Source organism: Tupaia chinensis, unplaced genomic scaffold, assembly GCF_000334495.1.
Source record: "Tupaia chinensis unplaced genomic scaffold, TupChi_1.0 Scaffold000674_2, whole genome shotgun sequence".
In the NCBI taxonomy this organism is placed as follows: Eukaryota; Metazoa; Chordata; class Mammalia; order Scandentia; family Tupaiidae; genus Tupaia; species Tupaia belangeri.
This window is the reverse complement of record NW_006160198.1, coordinates 2,941,586-2,965,044: the sequence shown is the minus strand read 5'-3', so window position 1 is coordinate 2,965,044 and position 23,459 is coordinate 2,941,586. Positions and strand designations below refer to the sequence as shown.

General features: G+C 40.1%; 1 protein-coding gene across 6 annotated transcripts in view; it reads right to left on the bottom strand.

The window, feature by feature from the left end:
* ITGB6 (integrin subunit beta 6) overlaps positions 1 to 23,459 on the bottom strand; it is a 145,063-nt gene that overhangs the window by 2,294 nt on the left and 119,310 nt on the right. For 5 of the 6 annotated variants that reach the window (XM_006160288.3, XM_027776503.1, XM_006160287.3 and 2 more), the window contains 4 exons: positions 22,272 to 22,494; positions 19,236 to 19,333; positions 12,872 to 12,991; positions 5,520 to 5,686 (listed from right to left, as the gene is read on the bottom strand). In XM_006160288.3, the coding sequence (XP_006160350.1) occupies positions 5,520 to 5,686; positions 12,872 to 12,991; positions 19,236 to 19,333; positions 22,272 to 22,494 (608 nt within the window). Of the gene's footprint in view, positions 1 to 5,519; positions 5,687 to 8,931; positions 9,132 to 12,871; positions 12,992 to 19,235; positions 19,334 to 22,271; positions 22,495 to 23,459 lie in introns of those variants that run through there. The other variant, XM_006160289.3, reaches the window with a different exon arrangement.

Genomic DNA, 23,459 nt, shown 5'->3' with positions numbered 1-23,459 from the left:
GTGCGGTTCAAGTCCTAGACCTGACAGTTTAAAAATCATCCAGGCATGTGGGGAAGAGTGCCCGAAGTCCTGAGAAGAGAGTTGCAGTATGGCTATCCCCTGAAGGGGATGCTTTCTCACTTTCTCCCTCTCTCTCCTCAGTGAGTAAATGAGCTCCATAGCAAACTAAAACAAACAAACAACGAAACCATCCATGAGGTAAAGAACTTTGGCACTAGGCATGGTACTTAGGAAATGCTCAATAAATCCTGCTTGTTCTCATTAATTTTTATTTATAGCTTCTCTGTACACTTGGAATTTCTGTCCTGGAGATTTCTTCTAGGTCCTGGAGATGGTTATAAAGATATTTTCCCCCAGAGCTTTGGTAAAATTTTTTCACATTTCCAAGTTCACTTAGTAGGTGTGGAGTCCAGAAATTACCTTTGACTTTCTAAGTTACTAAAGCTTATACTTTGGTCTCCTTATTCCATGAATTGTAGAGATAGTAGCAATTTCTAAGCTTATATTGAGGAGGAAGCACAGAAGAAACACAATTGTATTTTCTCTGATAGTACATTTCTTTCAACTCTTATAAGAACTGAATAAAACTGAAAGCATTCCCTGAGCACTCACACTGACTGCCCTTGGACATGCCTCAGTGTCTTCACTGGGAGGAAGGGTCACACCTGCACCTGCAGGGCCAACGTCTGACCTCTGACTGAGTGACATTCTACCTTTGTTTACAAGCCTTTGAAGAGTGATGCTATCTCTGTAATGAGGGCAGGTAGAAAAGAGGTTCTTTGTTGGCAGAGGGTGATAGGTGAAGATCAGGTAGTCATAGTGCTTCTACTCTTGAGATCAGTCTGGAAAAATCTGGTGGGCCTCTAGTCCTTGTTTAGTCCTCTTGACATAAAAATTTGAAATTTGGATGACAAAGAGTAAACTGATGAGGTTTTAGATTCTCATTTGCAAACAATCGTGTGTAGAATTTTATTTCATTGAAGGATTAGAAGTTGTTTGGTTTTATAGAAGAATAAGAAACTCAATAGAAGAAAAAAGGTAAAAATAAGAGGTGCAGGCTACAGATGACAGCTGGCCTGTCCTGAAGGAAGAAGGAACCTCAGTGAACAGAAAAGATACGCTGAAAATGAACAGGTTGTGGGCAGGGCCGGATTAGATCGCCGCAGAACCATGCACTTGTTCGTAGGCTCTATCCCATATGGTGCCAAACACACTAAAAGACACCCACACTCCACGCTATAATTTCTATGCATTATAAAAGAGATGACTTGAGTTGCAACAGACAGAACAACACAATATTATTTCATAGATATTCTGTTGAATGCTTCATTTTGATTGTGTAGATTTCACTCTGTATTTTAAAGGAACTTCATTTATTTAGACCTGCAATATTGTGGGGGTGGGGTGGAGGGGGTTTGTGAATCTAGATATAGACCAAGGCATTGCTTACAGGAGGTGATGCATAAAATAGACTCCACCGTGGAGGAGGAGTCTAAGGTGGAGGTAGGAGGCTAAGGTGGCAATGTTAAAATAGGAGAAGAATGGGACCAGCAGATAGTATAATGATTATGTAGCTGGACTCCCACATGGCTGACTGTGGTTCAAGTCCTCGACCTGGAGGCTGAAAATTCGTGCCAGGTATATGTACATGCATATGCAAGATCCTGAGAGGAGAATGGAGGAGAAGGGATTGTGGCATGGCCATCCCCGTGGGGGGTGATTTCTCGCTTTCTGTCTCTCTGTCTCTCCAGCATGCCCTATAGTGAAAGTCTCTCTTTGAAAAAAAAAAATGGGGGGAAGAGCACTATGCATGGGCTGTTGGGGTGTGCAGCAGAGTGTTTCTTTTCTTCAGCTGGTAATCAGACTCAGGAGATTTGCTTACAATGGGCTGCATTAGCAGGAGGAAATGTGGAAATGTCCAGTTCTGTCTCCTGTGGAGTTAAGCAGGTTGCAACGACCCTATCTGTGATTTCCAGCTAGGGACTGCTTCATTTCAGGTAAGTCTGCATGCCACTGTTTAGACAAGGCAAGTTTTTCCCTAGCCATCTAAGGTGATCAGGCTGATTCCTCCTGGACTTTTGGGGTGCTCATTTGGGCTGTGAATTCTGCAAATGCAAAGGTACATTTTTCTAGTGCGTATAAGTACTAATAAGAAAACTCTCTGTCATGACCCACAGCGTCCCTAATGATTGCCTAACTGCCAAATGCAGACCTGATGTGCTTAGTGCAGTACAAAATCAATCCATGACTGCAAGAAATGTCAAGCTGAACATTTTTTGCCTCGAGTTAATGACTTGTCATCCTAGAAAAAATGTCTAATCAAAGATGAATTTAAATACCTTCCATTTGTGTTTTCATAAAGAATCTGCATGTGTGTGTTATTTTTTGAGGAGTAACAAAAAGTTAACCTTTCTTTACAGCTATAATGATATATTTTAGGAAGCAAGAGTGCAAGTCTTTCTATCCTGAGCTCTGTACCTACAGAGGCCCTATAGGTCAGGTGACCTCCAGGGGTGGTAGGGAAGAAGACCAGCCAAATTCACCTCATAAAGAAGAAATAGGTTTTAGATAAAAGCTGAATTAAATTGAAGACCCCTAAGTGTATGCACTGAGGAACAATTTTCTTTCCAGTAGGATATATTAGTGAAATTTGAACTGAGTTATTTGAATTAAACCTCCTCTGCGTCCAAGTGAATAATTATTACCCATTCATTATCTAGTCAGGGACATCAAACATTCGTTACTCAAAGAAACTCAGTTTAACAAGGAAATAATATTTTTCATTTATGCTTTTATCTATTTAATGCATGTTTTGGCCCCATTTTAGATGAAGAAACAGCAAAATTCAGCATTTGAATTTTAGTCATGTTCTTCATCCTGAGAGAGAACAATTCATGTTTTGGGGGAAATTAACTGTTAATTAAAATGTTATTTTAAAGATATTAATCACGTGTCAGTACTCATGCTTTTGTATGAGAACATTAAAATGTGCTGGTTAGTAGATACACATCACATAATTGCCTAAGTGCTTGCTTTCAGAGCACCTGCTTATTATTTCTAGGAGGGTCAACCAAAGGCTAGGCTTGGAAAAACATTGGACAATTAGGATTTCCATTCCACCATGCGGCAAGAGTTTGGAAAGTCCTTTAAGCTCTGTGGGCCTCAGTTTACCTACCTTCAAAATGAGAATACCAAGATGCCTTCATAGGACTAGAGGTTGTTCAACTAACTGCTGCTGCTATTGCTCTTTGTGCCAACTTCTGCACATCCTTTTGCCAGGTTGCCCTTCTGACCATTGCCAGGCATTGGCTTATCAGTTGGTGAAGGTTAAAAATAACATTCATGCCCATGAGATCAAGTGATGTTACCCATCCCACAACTTTGACCTCATTAGCACCATGTTCTAAGTCACTAAGCAAACCTGTTAGGCTACCCTTTACATTGTTAGGGACGGGTAAAATATACCTTCATTGCAAATCCATTACATACTTTCCTAAGGATTTTGCTTAATTATGAAAAATCTACACATATACAAAAAGAAGAAAGCTATTTAACAAATTCAATGGACCTATTATCCAGATCCAACAATGACTATGATTTTGCCAAGCTTGCTTTCACTATCACTTCTTCTTGCTCTCGCTCTCTCAGGGAATTATTTTGAAGAAAACCCCAGCCTTCATTTTCTTTTGTTCCCATATACTTCAGTATGCAGATCTAAAACATATGAACATTTGGGTGTGGTGGCGCCCGCCCTATGGTAAAATATATGAACATTTTCTAGGAAAGTCATTATATCTCATCAAATTAACCATGCTTCTTTGTTATTTTTTTTAAAGAGAGATTTTTGCTATAGTGAGCATGTGCACACCAGAGAGACAGAAAGTGAGAAGTATCCCCCCCAGGGGAGATGGTCACACTACAGTCTCTTCTCCATTCTCCTCTTGGGATTTTGGGCATGCATGTACACACGCTGGATGTGAGTTTCAAGTTGCCACATTTGGGACTCAAACTGCGGTCAGCCACATGGGAGTCTAGTGGTGTAACCATCACACCATTTACTGGTCCCTGTGCTATCATTTTTTTTTTGGAGAGGTTTTCGCTATAGGGCGTGTGCGCTCGCCAGACAGACAGAGACATAGAGACAGAAAGCGAGAAATCACCCCCCAGGGGGGATGGTCACGCCGCAATCCCTTCTCCTCCATTCTTCTCTCGGGATCTTGGGCATGCACGCACACACGCCTGGCGTGAGTTCTAAGCCACCGGGTCCAGGACGCGAACCGCGGTCGACTACGTGGGAATCCAGCGACATAGCCATTATGCTAACTGCTGGTTCCCTGTGCTATCATTTTAAGACCTGGTGTGTATTGACTTTTTCCACTTGTTTTAAAAATGTATTTTTACAGTTTGATCATTCAAATCAAGATCTGAACAAGATCCATGTGTTGCATTTGGTTGTTTTGTCTCAAGACATTTTTAATGGGAAGATAGAGTAGATGGAAAATTTTCATTGTCCATTGTCCTGCACCATGTATTGGTTTGAAATAATTGCACAGATATAAACATACCTTATCAAGATAAAGTTATCCAAAGCAGAAAATTCCATTTGCTTTAGGAATTGAAGATATTGCTATAGACTTTAAGGAAAAAGTGTTAACATCAATTTATTTGGGCAGATGAACTCAAAGGAGCGTTGTGTTTGCCTATATTTTCTCCTGTGATGGCACTGTTTTTAGAATCAGCAACATAAGATAATTGCTATTAGATGGCCGGACACACCATTAGAGATAAAGAGATGAAATTAAAACCATGAAATTGTTTCTATGGGTCTCTAAAAATGTAATTATCTCTCCTGTGGGAAAGAAACACAGAAAATTATAGTCCTGTTTTTTATTTGTCTACTGTGAAAAAAAAATTATTTTTGAGAATATATATTTAAAAGTTGTTACTTAATGTTTTCTTCAGGTAGCTGTTTAAAATATAAGTTATTCAGAAAAAACTGACTGCATGGGATTGAAAAAGCCTTCTCAACTTTGTTTTGTAACTGATTTTACAAGTAACAAAGATTTCCATGAAAATTGGCACGAACTGTCGTACTATTAATTGACATTATCCATTAAGTATAACATAATTAATTTAGGGACATCTTTAGATATAGCATCTAAGCTTTATCAAATGGGGCTGGTGGATCCTCTGAGTGATGAGGCAGTACAAATCAAATATACTTCCTGATGATCTAACTACATCAGAAGTTTCATGAGACTTCTCAGACTGATGGAAGTCCCTGCTACACTGAGAGACAAATACATATTGTGAGTCCCATCAGGGTCCAGATTATGGGCAGTTCCTTTGTTCTGGAGCAGAAAAAGCAAAACTGTTGGGGTCATGGTAAGAGTGGTGGTGGTGGGGGAAACCATGACATTCAAACTCTTTTAGAGCAGAGAAAGCATCCCGCCTACCCCAATCTCTTCCACCAGGTCATTTCTTCCCTGGACAAGGAGTAGCCCTAAGTGTTCACATACCGTTTGCCACTTGGCCTTTGATCGTTCTGCTTCAAACTTGGCAACTTCTTTACGATCATGGAACGAAACCAGCAGCTTCCAAATGCACAACAGGACAACCCCGATGAGAAGAATGGCTAGAGAAACACCCAACATGATCATGGGAATGTTTGGAGGTTTTGGACAATCTGTGTGAACAGAAAATTTGTTGAGACGGTGGTATACTTAACATTTTGACATAGGAAAGACATTTTTCACTGAATTCTCCATCCACACTTTTTCTTCAATAGAGGGTAAGTATTGATACCTTTCCGTCTTGCTGAAATAATAACAAAAACATTACTTGTTGAAGGAGAGCCCTATATTCTTTCAAAATAGGATAAAAGAGAGTTTAGCTATGCAAAGTAAATGGGTATATACTCATTGGTTGACTTAAAAGGAGTTAGAACCCAAAAGAATGACAATTAATACACATGGACTACTTTAAAGGGTCATGAGAAAAGACTACGGTTTAATTACTAAAGATGGTCTCTTCTGATTACATAAAGAAGTACAAAAGAGAAGTCTGTGTGTAAGGGGAAGCACATGTAATAACTTTTTCATGGATCATCTTGAATCATGAGCAGTCTAATAAAAAACCTATTTCCTGAGGACTATTTGCTCCTTTTTTAATAGACAATCATGTTTTTCAGCTTAATTTTCTTTTAATTTTTTTTGAGAGGTTTTTGCTATAGGGTGCATGCACTTTCCAGAAAGACAGAGAGACAGAGAGAAAAAGTGAAATGTCACCCCCCAGGGGGGATGGCCATGCTGCAATCCCTTCTCCTCCATTCTTCTCTTGGGATCTTGGGCATGTATGTACATGTGCTTGGCATGAGTTTAAGCCACTGGGTCCAGGACTTGAACCACGGTCAACTGTATGGGAGTCCAGTGACATAGCCATTATGCCAACTGCTGGTCCAAGGCTTTATTTTCTTTTTTAAAATATTTATTTACTTATTTATGATTATATTTTATATTACACGTAATTACATATACAGTGTATAACATTTCTTTTTCCAGCATGAATATCATGCATATCAATCAAGAAAAAGACATTACTATACACATCTTCAGCAGCAAAAAGCTTTTCTTTTTTTTTCAGATTATTTTATTTTTATTCTACTTATTATTTTTAAGCACCCAATCTCAGCTTTATTTTCTTGACCCTAATGTAGTGCTCTTGTTTCCAAAAAATTCCTGGGCAAAGGTCAGAGAGTAGGTTCAATTTCTACTTGATATCAGTGGCTACATGAATTCAATCAAGCCTATTGATCTCTCTGAGTGTAAAATCCTCATTCATAAAATGAAGTTCAGAGTTCTCTTAATTTTTCTGATAATAACAACAAGTCGAGGTATTCATGCTTATGAAACCTATAGCTTCCTGGACCCCTTGCCCAAGATTCTGATTCATTGGACCTTGGATGAGGCCACACATTTTTTATTAATCAAGGTATTTTAAATGATTCTTATCTTCAAGGAAGGTTGGGAAATTAGATGTTCTGTATGGTCATTTCAACTTAAATAGCCTATGAAATGCTACTTTGACTCTACTGATGATATTAATATCTTTTTGCAATTATATACTACCTTCCCTCATCGATAGCAGAATGACTAATAAGCCTTGCAATATGCCTAGGAGATGATACATTTCTTAATGAGGCATTATCATTAAGGCTCCTCTTGCTTTTATGGAAAAAAAAACACATAAAAAATATCATTAAAAATCTGCATCCATCTCTGTAAGGCATGTGGCAAAATCTATGATATTTGGGGAGGAAATGAATCACGCTTAGTTTGTCCTTACTTTTATTGCTTTTAGGTGTTTAATAAAGAGAGTTATACACATAGGGCTAGTCATGCTGCTTTTAAGGTAAGGATCTATAGCTGATCTGAATCTGAGTGGGACTAATGACCCCCTACCAGCATGATTCCTGGTCTTACACACTTTGTTCTTTGGCAGAAATATTCCAGGTAAGGAGATTATGCAAAAGTAAGCGAAGAAGCTAATAACATAGCTACTACAGTAAGAAGATCTAAAGACTGTATTCTAGCACAGCAAATAAACCATGGCTGCTTCTGAGAGGTTACCGACACTCCTGCAAAGAAGGCAGCAGGCTTGTGTCAATGAGCAAATATACTGGTTACATCTTTGGCTAAGAAATCTCTGGGGTGGGGCAGAGCGTGTTCCTGTTCAAAGCAAGATGAAGCTTGCTAAGGCCCTGGAGCCAGAATGTGAATTAGGAGGGCTCTCCAGAATGGAATAAAGGAGGGATAGGTGTGGTCTGGCAGACATCTTTATTTTGAGAACTTGAAGTCCTTGGGAATTGTACACAGGAATCGTCCAGGCACCGGAGTAGGTATTACACAACAGACATCTTTACTACTTATATTCTCTTTGCTATTTCTTGAGCTACTCAGACTGAAGATGGATTTCTCTCTCTCTCTCTTTTTTTTTATTTTTTAAGAGAGATTTCTAGGTGGGAGAAGAAGGGCACCTTTGTCACTGTGCGCAACATTGTCTATGGAGTCTGGGACAGCGCTACGCTTAATTTTAAGGTCCTGAGTCTCTAACATGGCTGTGCTGTCCCACCTGGTGGTTCTATCACATGTGGCCATTGTGCACTTGAAATAGGATCTTTCCAAACTGGGTTGCACTCTATGTATCAAATACACACTGATTTCAAACAACTGACATTAAAAAAATCTCATTTATAATTTTTATATAGGTTACATGTTGAAATGCCAATATTTTAAATATAATGGCAAATAATTTAATCTGTGTCTTTTTACTTTTTAATGTGATACTAGAAAATGTTAAAATTACGTATATAGTTTGTGTAACAATATGATTACACAATGCTGATCTAACATCATTTCAGAATTCAGATATTTATTATGGTTGAACAGCCAGTGGGAGGCAGTATAGTACAGTGGTTAAGAGCATGGACTTCAAACCAGACTGTGAGAGTCCCTCAACCAGCTCTGGTACTTAATGTCTCCATGCTTTAATTTCCTTACCTATAAAACAAAAATAATAGTAGTGACGTGACTGCTTTGCATAGTTGTTGAGGAGATTTAGTGAACTGATACATGTAAAACATGCAGAATGATACCTGGCATAAAGAAGGAGTAAGGGGTTGATAAAAGGAGAGTCGCTAGTCTATTATTATTTTTTTAAAGAATTATTTTATTTAACTTTATTTATTCATGTATTTATTTTAATTTGACCAGAGATGGACAGAGTAAGAAAGATAGATAGAGAGAGAGAGAGAGAAAGAGAGAGAGAGAGGGAGAGAGAGAGAGGAGAAAGTAGGAAATCAAGTTGCCAGGTCCTGAATTTGAACTGTCAGCCATGTGAGAGTTCAGTGCCCTCAACCAAAATAGCACCTGCTGGCCTCAATTCTATTATTTTTAGTATTACTTTAGTATTACTATATAGCAGGTGCACGTTTCCCTTTTTCTGTCTTCCAGACTGCAATGCCCTGGAACTTCCAAGCTGGAGCCTGTGGGTGTAACAGCTACACCAGTCGGTACTTCCACCAGGGAGGCTCCTCAGCCATCAGTTCTTGACCCTGGTGTGGCTCTTATGCCCTGCAAGTAAGAAAGAAGATGTCCGAAGCTCTCTCTCTACAAGCACTCTTCCCTTGGTGGTTCCTCCTTACAACGTGTCAGAAGACTCTGGCAATCATTAACCTCCTCTCCCCTGCCTCTTCATGTTGCCGCTTTTTCTATCCAAACCTTGGGCTGACCTCGCTGGGATTCTCTGGTCTTACAGCTGTGAGAGTGGGGACAGGCTGTGCCCTGGGGGCTCCTGGTCTATCAGGAAGAGCATCTTTTGAGGAAGAGACATCCAAGGACTGTCAGGTGCCGGCTGCTAAGCCTCAGGGAGGTCATTTTTTTCCTACTGCAATAGCAGAGGGATAATAGAATGCCGTAATAAAAAGACAGCAGGGCACTGTGCAGCCTCTGAAGGATGGCCTGTTGCTGTGCCACGCATCTTGTGCGGAACAATAAGAGAACAGACAACAGTAATGAGGCAGCATTTATCAGCCAAAGGCATGTCTCACCGAAAAAGAAAAGGAAAAGAAAGAAATCATACCAACTAGATACAAAAGCCTCTGAATTAAAAACAGAGCCTATTCTGGAAACTTGTTTTTGCTGTTCAGAACTCATTCTTCCAATAGCATCAGTATTATAAGAGACGGCTTTGATTTCAAGATAACTTGCTAGTCACAGACAGTACATTGGAGACTACGGCTATAACAAAGACAATGTGGAGGCGAGTTTCGTATTATAATTTTTTTTTTTTTTTTGGTACAGCAGGATTCACCTTATGTTTCATTAACTAATGGCCGCCAGATGCACTTTATGTATGCATTTGAGAGAAGTCAATTTACATGAGATTTTTTTTTTTTTTTTTTTGGAGAGAGATTTTCACTGTAGGGCGTGTGCGCTCGCCAGACAGACAGAGAGAGACATAGAGACAGAAAGCGAGAAATCACCCCCCAGGGGAGATGGTCACGCCGCAATCCCTTCTCCTCCATTCTCCTCTCGGGATCTTGGGCACGCACGCACACGCGCCCGGCGTGAGTTTTAAGCCACCGGGTCTGGGACACGAACCGCGGTCGGCTACGTGGGAGTCCAGCGACATAGCCATTACGCTAACTGCTGGTTCCCGATTTACATGAGATTTTTAAAGAGTGAGTCTCCAGGAGCACTCTGCTGACCTGAGCTTCAAGGCCAAGTTCACGCTCATCCTTGAATTTCTTTGATTGTGTTGACCTTTATCTCTCCCTTGCCCTTTGCAGTGCAATGCGATATTTTTCTGATCATAGTTTCTTGATGGGGTTATAATGTCTTGAATCTACTTTTTTGGCCACTTTAGTGTTGCTTTGGTTTTCTAGATTAGTTTTGTTTTGTTTTTATTGCCAGAGAGTGCATATGCTCACCAGAGAGAGAAAAGGAAGGCATCCCCCATAGTATGCAGTCAACTTGAAATAATTTTCCTCTGTTTCTCCATCCTGTCAGGATTTGGGATACTCACACACATGTGCCCAGCTTGTTTTCTGAGCTGCCATGGCAGAGATTCAAACCCCAGTTGGCTATGTGGGATCTGGCTCCTGATGCACTGCACTATAGGCCAGCTTAATGGTTTTTATACTCCTAAGTGATTTTAATTTTTTAAAATATTGTTTTCTTTATTCATAGTAGAGTGTGTGCATGCACATTACAGTGAGAGAAAAAAGAGAAGAATACCCTCCACAGCGTCTGGTCCTGCCATGATCCCCTTCCTCCAGTCCTTCAACCTGTCAGATCCTGGGGAGTTTTGCACACGCCTGGCATTTTCAGGTTGACCTGGCTGGGGATTCAAGCTGTAGTTGCCATGTGGGATCTCACTTCTCTTGAGAGCTTGCCCAGTGATGCCAATTTGATACCCTTGGTTTTAAATGCAGCCTTACTAATTTATCAGCGCATTGATAAGCAAACACACACGACAAACACATCTGCCTTACGGTGCTGCCATTGTCTGTGGCAGAACTTAGGCTCAAAACTTTTCAGGAAGGGAGGAGGTTGCCAGCAGATTGGGCGAGATCTGATTTAATGCAGCTGTCATTTCTACAGGAAAGGTCTAGGAGAGACACAGGATTAACTGGAGTCAGGAAGTGGGAAGTGCTTGTGTGTATCTGAGAATGCAGCCAGGGCAGTTGCTTAGGGACCATCTGTATTAGGGACTTCAGGTAGATGTTAAGACACAGAGTCCCAGGCCACACATCAGACCTGCTGATGCAGGATACTGATATCTTTAACAAGCTCAGCTCCCCAGGAGAGTCTGGTACTGACTGAAATTTCTCAGCAAACATACCTTCTGTGCTACTTTCTTCTCTCTCCCCTTTGCTGAATCTGATTTTTACTTGAGTCTTTCTCAAGTTCAAACTGATTCCATGAGATAATGTAAATAAAAATCCACAGAGGCAATGCACCCTTTACAAACTTTATAGATCACATCCTTCCTTCCTTACTGCTTAATGTCTTTTCTGATTCAGCCTTACCATTTAATGACCTGTCACTGTAAGTTTAGGATTGTCACGTTTTACATGCATTATGCCATTTAATCCTTGATTCCGCCTTCAGAAGAAAGTACTATTATTTTCTCCTTTTTACAGATGAGGGAGTAGAGACTCAGAGAGGCAAGTATCTTACAGAATGTCAAGAAGCTATGAATTGGTGGAACAGGGTTTGAACAAAGGTGTGCCCTATTCAAACTCGTTTTTAAGCAACTGCTACACTCCTGTTAGCCCTTTTTATATAAACATAACTATGGCTTACATGTCATCTGGTCTACCTTTACTATGGTTCGAATATCCCCCCAACACACACACACACACACACACACACACACACACACACAGCATGTGCTGATTTGATTGTGATGAGATTTGGAGGATGAAAACTGAATCAGCTATGGTATTGAAAGGTGGGGCCTATGGGAGGAGATTGGGAATAAGGTCATTAGAATGGGGGCCCCAAGGACCAGCAGTTGGCATAATGGCTATATCACTGGACTCCCATGTAGTCGACTACAGTTCGAGTCCTGAACCTGGTGGCTTAAACTCACGCCAGGCACATGTGCGTACGTGCCCAAGATCCCGAGAGGAAAATGAAGGAGAAGGGATTGCGGCATAACCATCTCCCCTGGGGGGGGATTACTTGCTTTCTGTCTCTCTGTGTTTCTGGCAAGCGCACGTGCCCTATAGCATAACACCTCTTAAAAAAAAAAAGAAAGAAAAAGAAAAAGCATGGGGGCTCCCATCATTAACTCTTGGTAGGTTTATAAGGAGAGGGAATGAGACAGACAGACTCATGAATACAGAGATATGTGCTCCTTTCACAATGTGATACCCTGCACAACCTCAGAACCCCTTCATCAGGAAGGCTCTTACCAGGTTTAGCTCCTGGCCCCTGGCCTCCCAAACTCTGAACTGAGTAAGTCTCTATTCTCTTAAATTATCGGACACAGGGTCATTCTCTCTTACTAGCAACAAAACAGACTAGGACACCTTTCTGTAATTTATTCACTTTTGGGGAGAGGATGATTGGCACGAATACAAGTCATCTTGTTATCTGGTTCTAATAAGAGACACTGGAACATATAAAACCTTCTAACGTGTACCTTTCAATCTTTGGGAAAGCAGAGGCACTTCGGCAAAAATTTGGAAATCTCTTTCCTGGCAAGCTACCCAAAGAACTTTTCAGTTGTTGTTTTTGTTTGTTTGTTTGTTTCCTCTCATGTAGTGTCCACTGCCATCGACAGTGTAAGGCAAGCCACCTACCTTTCTCGTCGATGCTGTGAATGATGGTTTTCCCCTCATTGTCCGTAGTTAGTAAGAATGTAATAAGACATTCGTTTTCTCCTTGCAGAGAGCAGGAAACAGAATTATCCTTTGAGAAATCTGCAGATAAAGGAGTCATTCATTAAATTAAATAAGATTCCAAAAGAGATTATTTTTAAGGCAAAGTGGTATTGAGTTGTAATATACAAAGGAGAATTTTCAATATTGTAGAACTGGTGTAGGAAAGCTAGAGTTTTCCTACAAAGTAAGGTTATGGTTTTAACTCATGCACCAGAAGAACAGTTCCAGATGCAGTCAATCTGGAATGACCATCAAATCAACTGATGTGAGCAGAATTTTAATAGGGTGAAAGCACTTCAAGGCAGGTGCCCACAGCTGCCTCAGGAACTGAGCTGCCCTGGTTATGGTAATGAGGGCACTGCATATTCTTCACTGAGAGCATCTAGCAGCCTGTCTAGATTACATTTCCACACAGTCTGAGTGATACTGATACCTTTAAAGGAGTATTTCTCACAAAGGCGTAGTCAATATTCCCGGTCACATTATGTTACAGTAATAAATATAAATTAATATCAGGAAGCTGAGACTGAAGTATTACATAGCTCAGTGACCAGTTGAATAAAGGAAAACCTCAAATTTTAAAAACACAGAGTGACAGACTCCTTATCACTAGAACTCCTATTTTAATTAAAAATATAAAATCCAGTTTTCCTCAGCTTTTTTCCAAATAGAAATATTTTTTTCTTTTTTAGCTTATTCAAAAGGCAGAAAATAAGTGTCATGACAGAATTGGAAAATAAAATAAAAATAAAGTAAAATTTCAGTAAAACTGAAATTTCAGTACCATTTATCAGAAGTCTAGGGGTCTAACTCCTATGCTAAAATTGCGCATCAATTTCTTGGTTAAAAACAACAGCAAAACTAAAAACAAACATGCTTAACAATTATATCTTTGAAAATTTCTTATAATTAGTATTTCCAAATCAAGGGGATTTTTTGAGCCAAAAATAAAGAGAGAGATTTTTCAAATACTGGTTTTGAGAAATGTTAAGTAGAATGACCATTGGCTCTCTTGAAAAAATTAAAAAAAAACTATTTATTAATTTTATTTATTATTGTTATTTTATCTTTAAAGTTTGCTATAGGGCACATATGCTTACCAGAAAGAGAGAGAGGGAGAGAAAGTGAGAAAGTAAGTCACTAGGTCCAGGACTCGAACCGCACTCAGTCATATGAGAGTCCAGAGCCTCAACCATCATGCTACATGCAGGCCCCATGAGCATTTGCTCTTAATCTAAACTTTTAAGACTCATGGCCTAGTGTTTGCATGTTGTGATATAGTGAATGAAAATATTAAAACGGGATGTCTCCGATAATCTCAGGCATTCCCTTCCCAGACTTATTACCTTTCTCACTAGCTTGAAAATAGAGTGTTAATAAAACAGAATTTACACAAGTTTCTTTGATTTTAACATAGAAAAATTAAATAAGCCTAGTTTTGGTACAAAAATGCCATATCTGTAGAAAGAAATATATTACTAAGTCATTGTTGTTGTCTTTGCGTTTAATTTACAAGATAAAAACCTGAGGAGGTCTATGAGAAGCATCCTTTGTTTGTCTTTGATAACAGGGACCAGTAAAACATTTAGCCTTATAAATGTAATTTCAGATGAGATATTTATGTGAAAAAACTGTTTTCAAACCCATTAGAAGCATCTACTTAAGAATATTAAGAAATTTAATTACAAACCATTCTCATTTGGTCATTTCCGAATGTTCACAATCACTTCAATCACCTGGGAGTTTTGGAAATACGTTAGGTTGTCGGAAAAGTCATGATGCATTTTTGCAGAGAAAAACAGAAAAATACGTCATTTCTTTTCCAACAATCTAATAGATTCTGGGACTCACCCCAGAATAATCCTGGGTGTTCTGATTTGAGAAGTTGATAGTAAGCACGGAAGCTTTTATTTTTAGTGTATTGTTTAATAAACATTTTAAATAAGATGATTCTGATTAGGTTTGGGAATTTCTGGACAATATCAGATTAGTGGAATTTTTATTATTTCATACATTTATTGTTTTTGTTGTTGTTTGTTTGTTTTGAAAGGTTTTTGCTATAGGGTGTGTGTGTTAGTCAGAAAGACAGAGCGAGACAGAGAGACAGAAAGTGAGAAATCACCCCCCAGGGGGGATGGTCACGCCGCAATCTCTTCTCCTCCATTCTTCTCTCGGGATCTTGGGCACATACGCACACGTGCCAGGCGTGAGTTTTGAGAATATGCTTTTACTTCTTTTTAGTTTTATTTTATTTTTTCCCTGTTGGGTGTATATGCTTGAGAGAGAGAAGGAAAGAGAAAAATCACCCCTCCCACCCCCTCCACACACAGAGACACACACACCGTGACCTGGGGGCAGGGGAGATTGCTATAATCCTTTCTCCATTCTCCTCTCTCAGGATTTTGGGCACGCACGCACACACACACACACACACACACACACACACACACATATGCAACTGGCATGATTTTTAAGCCTCCGGGTCCAGGATTCCAACTACGCTGTTGGCCTTGTGGCATCCAGCTGCTTAACGTCTATGCTACCTGCTGGCCATGTGTTCCCTTGTTGTGGTGTTTTCTTTCATTCTCCCTCTGCCATGACAGCACAGGCCCATTCTGCTCCTTGCAAATATACTTAATGGAACATTTTATCCTTAGATAGAAAATATGTGGACAGTTTATCACACTCCTTTTAGTAATATTAATCCTGCTTTGTTATTTCTTTTAAATAGCTGTACTGCAGCATAGGGAGGCTTATTTTACTTGGCCGGAATTATTTAAGTTTTAATGGAACTGCGAATATGACCTTTGAGTCACGACTCCCGTCCTGCTCTAATTACTTCACCACTCTTTTCGTGACTGTTTCAGCTATAAATGTGGCTATTTTATAGTGTTTGGGTATTGAAATTTTATTATCAAACATGCAACAAAAGATTTGCATAATTAGCTGGTAAGGTTTTCTTTTGTTGTTCACGAAAAATGGAACTTTCTTTTTACTCTCCTTTGTGAGTGTCCACAGTGCTGCCCCAGAATAATACAATGAAAATAAGATTGCAGGCAGTCCCATGAAATCATGTTTGGAGAAGGGAGAAATGTGAGAGCAGGGGTGAGCAGACGGAGTCTGGGAAGGTCCGGGATGTGGAAAATACAAACTGCACCATTGGGTCAAAGCAACCATGCACTTAAGACCTCAGCTCTGAGATCAGATAGCAGTTCTCAAAGAAAAGTTTCCCAAAGAAAAACAAAAGGGTTCTATGGTTAAATAAGTCTGGGAATCCTTCCTTAACTTTAATTTCTCCCCTTGTTTCTCCTGATGATTCATAATGCACATTTAACTTAACGTGTGCAACAACTCTGAGAATCCTTGCAAAGAAAACAAAAAAGGTAGTTTCTTGTTTCCAAAATGTATATGGCTATGAGTGTTTCTATTTTCCAAGTAATATTTCAGAACTAGTGTTCCACGGACCACAGTTTGAGTCACAATGTCCTGAGGACATGATTATAAATTAAAAACACGTCTCAATAAAATGAAATGACTACGGTTAGTCCACATGTCATTCGGTGTGCCTGCCCAAGTCACCCACACGCAATTGAGGAACAGTTCATATGGATTATAAAGTTAAGAGATCTCCTAGAAAAGCACATATAATGCCAATATTTCAAGGTGGTATGATCAGTAACATAACGAGGTGATTAACTTGAATCAGGACTTAAAAATAGTCTCATTAGAAAAATGACTTTCTAACTCAGTCTGACAAATACATTTTTTACTCTTAGGTTCATTCAGACTAGTGCTTTGAATGGTATAAGTAATCCAATGATTATTTTCAAATTTCTGAGTTAGACATAATTATGTTCTCCTTTTTAAAAGATAATTTCAAATACATAGAGAGGAGGATGTAAATTTTTTTATTTAATTTTTAATTTTTTAGGTTCTTGCCGCAGGGTGTGTGCATTTGCTGGAGAGAGACAGAGAAAAGTAAGAAATCACTCCCCAAGGGAAACGACCACACTGCAGTCCCTTCCCTTCCACTCTCCTCTCAGGATTTTGGGCATGCATGCACAAGTATTGGCGTGATTTTCAAGTTGCCAGGTCAGGGACTCGAAATGTGGTTAGCCATGTGAGAGTCCAGCATCGTAACCACCATGCCACTGCTGGCCCTTAACGTAAGTATTTTAAAAGACACTTGAGTCCTGCTTTTTTTTTTTTCAAATCCAAACATGTATGATAATCTACTCTGGACATTGTGTAAATATAGTAACTACCTTATTCATGCTTTCATGTTTCAAATAGATGTTTTTAAGGTTTACGCCTTTATTTTCCTCAGCATCTAGGATTGCCCATGTTGCTAATGCTCTTTATTTCCTGCCATTTTCCACTCACTTCTCAGAATCCTGGCAATATCCCCACTGTCTGCAGAGAAATGAACCCAGATGGTTGTGCTGAGCCTCGGCTCGAGTTGCTGACGTCCACGCACACTGCTTTACTCTGTGCTTTCCTGGGCCTGACATAGGTGTTAGTGTGAGCTACACGCTACTTGTCTAATATGTTGCTTTTTGGCATGTTTATCTTTGGTCACCAGAAAAGCACAGATGAGGGGTTTTATAGCATTAATCATGTCTCTTCAATATAGGGAAATTCAACTGTGTAGTCAGAACTCTCCATTTTAAAACAATATGAGTAATTTTCAAAACAATACAAATGTTATTAACTTATTCTCTTTTAGAAATGGATTAATGTCTGTGCTCTGATTCCACCTGTTCGAGAAACATGTCTGAGAGCACTATAAATTATTGTCTTGATCATTTTGTTTCACTGAGATGCATCTCGGTTGTCTCTCTAATCACAGAGCAGCCGCTGTAACCGAGCAGCGTGGTAATGTGGGGAGTTTGTGATGCTCCACACCCAAATTCCTCCAGGTGGTCCCTGTATGAAGGATCAGTCACCTTCTTTATTTTGAAATTCACAAATTATTTTATCAATGGACTATCTAGCTAAGATGCAGTCTATTTAAATATTTGAGATGGAAATGTGCCACTAGAAAGACTGATTTTCAGTAATTAAGTGCAAAATGGCAGATGAAAGTAAGCAGCGTTTGCTTGGCAGCCAACAATAACAGGCCCTTCTTACACTTCGAGGGTGAGGGTACAGGGAATTAAAAGATGGTCATATAAGTGTCCATGTGTGTAAGGATGGGAGCAAAAGCATATGGAGAGGAGAGGAGAAAAAATGACCACTGACCAGAAACTGGTACCTGGGAGCTGCTATCAGGAAAACTGTTGGGAACCAGCAGTTAGCGTAATGGCTGTGTTGCTGGACTCCCATATAGTCGACCGCGGTTCGCATCACGGACCTGGTGGCTTAAAACTCACGGCGGGTGCATGTGTGCGCGTGCCCAAGATCCCAAGAGGAGAATGGAGGAGAAGGGATTGCGGTGTGACCATCCCCCCTGGGAGGGGGTGATTTCTCGTTTTCTGTCTCTATGTCTCTCTCTCTCTCTGTCTGGCGAGCACACGCACCCTATAGCGAAAACCTCTCCCCCCAAAACAAGGAAAACTGTCTTACAGCTGGTACTATTTTACCTTGAAATAACACAATCAGATGACAGCAGATGATTTCAAGTTTGAGAATTAAATTTACCATTTCTTCCATTTTTTTTCTTTTCTAGTTTGAAAGACATGGCATTCTAGAATTCTCTATAATTCTACTTGTTAAACAGAGATGAATTTGCCAGCAGAGCTGAAGTCAAACAGAATAGCCACAACTTTGAATTGCTTGCATCTCAAGCCACTAAAAATATAGAATGAATTGTCTCTCTTTTTTTTTTTTTTTTTTTTGGAGAGGTTTTTTGTATAGGGGATGAAGAGGTTTTTGCTATAGGGCATGTGTGCTCACCACTCACCAGAAAGACAGAGAGAGACAGAGAGACATAAAATGAGAAATCACCCCCCAGGGGGATAGCCATGCCGCAATCCCTTCTCCTCCATTCTCCTCTTGGGATATTGGGCACACAGGCACACATGCGCAGCATGAGTTTAAGCCACCGGGTCTGGGACTCAAACTGCAGCCTACTACATGGGAGTCCAGTGACATAGACACTATGCCATCTGCTGGTCCCTAGAATGCATTCTTATAAAACACATTCATTCCTTAAAAATGAATGGGAGTGAGTCAATGCCCTGGCACAAATGATGTCAAACTACTGAAAAGCCCTTGATTTTCAGAGTCTCTGCTTCTCAAGAACCATGAAAAGTAAATAAAAGCAATTTAAGGCAAGTAGAACCTTCTTCATCACTGATGGTTGCACCGGCTAGTTTACATCTGTCCACACAGTCTTCTCGGGCCTGGCCATCTGCAGAGAGGTGGCATTCAATGCAGCTCCTGTGGAAGGCATTCAACAGAGATTGTCAGTTCTCACTGGTAGATAACAGATATGCAGCTGAATTTTTTTTAAATTGTCAGAAGGTAAGTTAGCTCTCCAGAGAGAGAAAGAGAAAAGGAGAGTGAAGAATTAACCCCCTATGGAGTGTTTTATCTCCCTTCTCTTTTATTTTGCCTTCTTGTCAGGATTTTAGGCACGTATGTATGTGAAACCTGTGGGTCTTTCAGGCTGCCAGGGGCCTTAAGCACTGGGCCACGTGGCCAGCCCTGCAGCCAGAAGACTGCCTTGTCACTCTCCTGGAAGTTTGTGTGATAGGAGTGGCTCATGGATGACAATGCCTCTTGTTACTTTCAGAAATGTTGTTGAGTACTGTCCAAGAGGATGTTGAATCCTTCTGAATTCCACTCAGTCATCAGCGTGCCCTGAGCCAGTCTTGATGATGGCCACTATATTCATTTTCCTGTAATGGTCACTTCTGCTAGGTAAAAAACTGACCCAACTATTTTGATATTTGATTACTTTTTCCTAGGGAACGCTTAAGTTCCCAAAATATGATTAGAAATACATCTAGAGAATATGCAAAGTTTTGAATTTCTTAACAGAAATGGTCTATATAGTAACCCGAATTCCCAGAAGGACTTTGTATATGTCAAATGTGATTATTTAAGAATTCACTTTTCTGTCACTCTTCTGAATAAACCCAAGCCTTGATGGGATTATTTTCAAAAACTGAGGATTTGAGCCTGGGTTCTCATTAATACTGACTTTTTAATAAAAGAGTGCTACTTGAAAAAATGTGTATTTCTAAGACTATGGTCTAGGAATTATGCTACTCTAAAGATGTCTATAGGATGAAATAAAATTTAGATGCTGAATTAATCTTTTGCTGAAAATCGCTTTACAAATAGATTGTGCTTAGAGTAACCCAAAACAGAAACCAATTTCTTATTGTAGCCACATATTATCTGCCTCTTTCAGGATTCCCCATGCCATGGAAATGTATACTCTTAAAACACACCCCGGGACCAGCAGATAGTGTAATGGTTATGTCACTGAACTCCCACATAGTCAACTGCAGTTCGAGTCCTAAAACTTAAAACTCAAGCTGAGTGTGTGTGTGTGTGTGTGCATGGCCAAAATTCCTAGAGGAGATGGAGGAGAAGGGATTGAGGCATAGCCATCCCCCTGGGGGGGTGATTTCTTACTTTCTGTCTCTCTAGTGAGCACACACACCCTATAGCAAAAATCTCTCTCAAAGAAAAAACAAAACCAAACATAAAAAGCACCCCAACCCCACCCATGTCCTATCGAATCTCAGCTGAAACTGTACTCCCTTAGCCAAATCTCCCCTAACTCTTAGACCTGTTAGTTCTTGTGCATTGGAAGCCTCAGGATTCTTCTGTAGGAAAGGCTTAGTTGCAGCAAACTATAAGGAAGTGGGGATACAGGCCTTGTCTTTGCATTGCCAGGATATCACCTGCCTCTAGATAGCACATCTATTTGGAATGGCTTTGCAGGAACCTGGAAGAGGTTAGAGGAGTCCCCCAAACCTCTACCTCTTCATGCATCTTGCTGATTGCTTCATCAACTGGTCTGACAACCCAACCCCTTCTCTGGTTCCATAACACCCTCTATATTTCTTACTGTTGCTGTCAGTCTTGACACCCTTATAATTACTTTCAAAAATGTGTCTTTCCCATTAGATTCTCAGCACCTATAAAGGCAGAAACTATAACTGGCCCTGTCTTTCACTGTATGTCCATGGCCTAACATGATTCTTGGCATACAGCAGGTACTTAATACCTATTTGCTAAGTGAATGGCAGAATGAGTGGTTTCAAAACTAACAAAAATACCAAGGAGAAAAGTCTGAGTCCCCAAACCCAAACTGCTTTGTTAACTTCATATCTTAAAAATCCGATTTAACATTGAATTATGTTTATAGAAATGATGAAATAGAAAAGTAATAGAAGCATTTCAAAAGAGCATTTTACATTAGATTCTAGTGGAATAATTCTAATCATGTCCTCACACTTCTCTGGGCATATGTCTTAGTTTGCTAGAAAAAACAGAGACATTTTGACACCTGACTGGTGAGTAACCACTGAATGAAAAATTGATTTTCTCAATCTGGTTATATCAGAAATGCAAATGTCACCATTTGGGGCACTCACATTAATGGACACATATTTATTGCATAATACTTGGCACTACAAAATCAAAACGGCCATTTTGGAGCCTTTCTTCACTCGACCTACTTATTTTGTCTTGTTGTATTAAGTAATTAGACGCCAACCAAAGAAAGAGTTGTCTTACTGGAGAATGAGAAAAGGTGAGGGATTGTTTGTTATTGTTCATACAGCATGAAAGAAAATACAATACACAACATCTGTGTAGAATGTCAACCACGGGAAGGCACCAAAGAGCATGGGTGGTAAAGAAGAGGAAGGGAATTAAAAGCTAAGATCATCTTTCTGCCTCCTTTCCTAGCTATAGACTAGGAATGAGTCAGTGAGGTCAGGCTATCACCTTCTAGGTAGAAAAGAAACTCGTCTGATTCGCCTGAGAAGGCACTGACTGCCCGTGGGTGTCGTCGGTCGACCTCCAGGGCATTCTTTATGTGTGGCTGGCCTTGTAACTGAGAGGCGATCTGATGCTATCAGTGTGGGACATCAGCTCAACTTCCCCACTGCCAGTCTCTGACAGAAATGTGACATTGTGATTCTGAATAATCAGGACTGAGAACGAGGCAAGGGAGACACTGATGTTCCAGGCGGAGGATCACAGGGGCCCTAAGGGTTTGAGTGTTTTGATGGATGGATGCTTGGAGACCAAGCCTAGGAAAAACACTCTGAGATCTGTGTTTACAACATGTCATTATGACTTTGATCGCCATGAAGCTTAGCCACATAGGGACTGAGGGAAATAGAGACATTACCGTTTAGAGTTACAGGGGTCACCACAGGTAGGACATCGTTCGCAGGTTGGTCCCGAGGCTCCAGGGTTCGTGCAAACACACTTGCCGCAAATGCAGTCCCCACGGCTGCTGCAGAGCACTCCGTCTTCGGAGAGGCAGGAGTCCGTGCTGGTGGTGCAGTTGCAGTACTCGCCCGTCCAGCCACTCCTGCACACGCACTCACCACAGTCACAGTCGCCGTTATCTGCAAAACGAAATGCTCTGTGCTTCTCAAGGCGAAAACCGCTCCGAGATTTGGGGAGTTCAGCTTTTCTCTTTGCCTTTAAACACTATCAAATAGACTAAAGGGAGCTGGGAGATGTGCAGTGGTAAAATATGATGATCTGCAAGGGTGACCAACGTGGGAAGGTCTGAGTTTGAGTAGAGACACCGCTTGATGTGCCAGGCAGGCACTGCCTGTGATCTGAGACTGGCTGAGGGTAAGGATGGATCAGGGTTGTCAAGACTCTGTCTCTCTCTCTTGCTCATGCAAGAAATAACAACAAAGACAAAAAGTCTTAAAAATATATAAGGAAAAATGTGCATGTGGGAAAGGGGTGAATATAGATATATTTTATCAAATGTGTTTGGCTAACTGTGTGTGTTTATTGATCTGGTCTCCTACTAAAGATCCACTTGATTTACCTGATGTTATATCAAACAGAACTTAAAACCAGGAGAAATGAGATAATCCAGAAAACCCAAAATAGCTAGTTGGTGTTTGTGTGTGTCTGTCTATATGTATATATGGTTTGTTTGTTTGTTTGTTTTGCTTTTAATTAAGATGCCATAGGCTAGAAATGCAAGACAGACCTGAGTTAATACCCAGCCCACTGCATCACTTAAGCTATCATGAGATTCTCACCTTAAAACAGAGGAAATAAAATCTACTTCCACTGGTTGTTGTCAGAGGAGAAAATGTATAAATCTCCTAAATTTGCATTAACTGGTTTCATGTCCAATAGTTATAGGGTGAGTGCTTAACAAAGTCATCATATAACAGACTTTAATTGAACATGTACTATGTGCCAAAGATTTTGTTAGGCATGAGGATACAAAATTAAATAGGACAAGGTAACTGCATTGAGAATCTTATATAGGATACAGGCAAATAAACACTTCTCCTAGTGGGTACAATACAGTGTGATAAGTGTTTTACACACAGGGAAA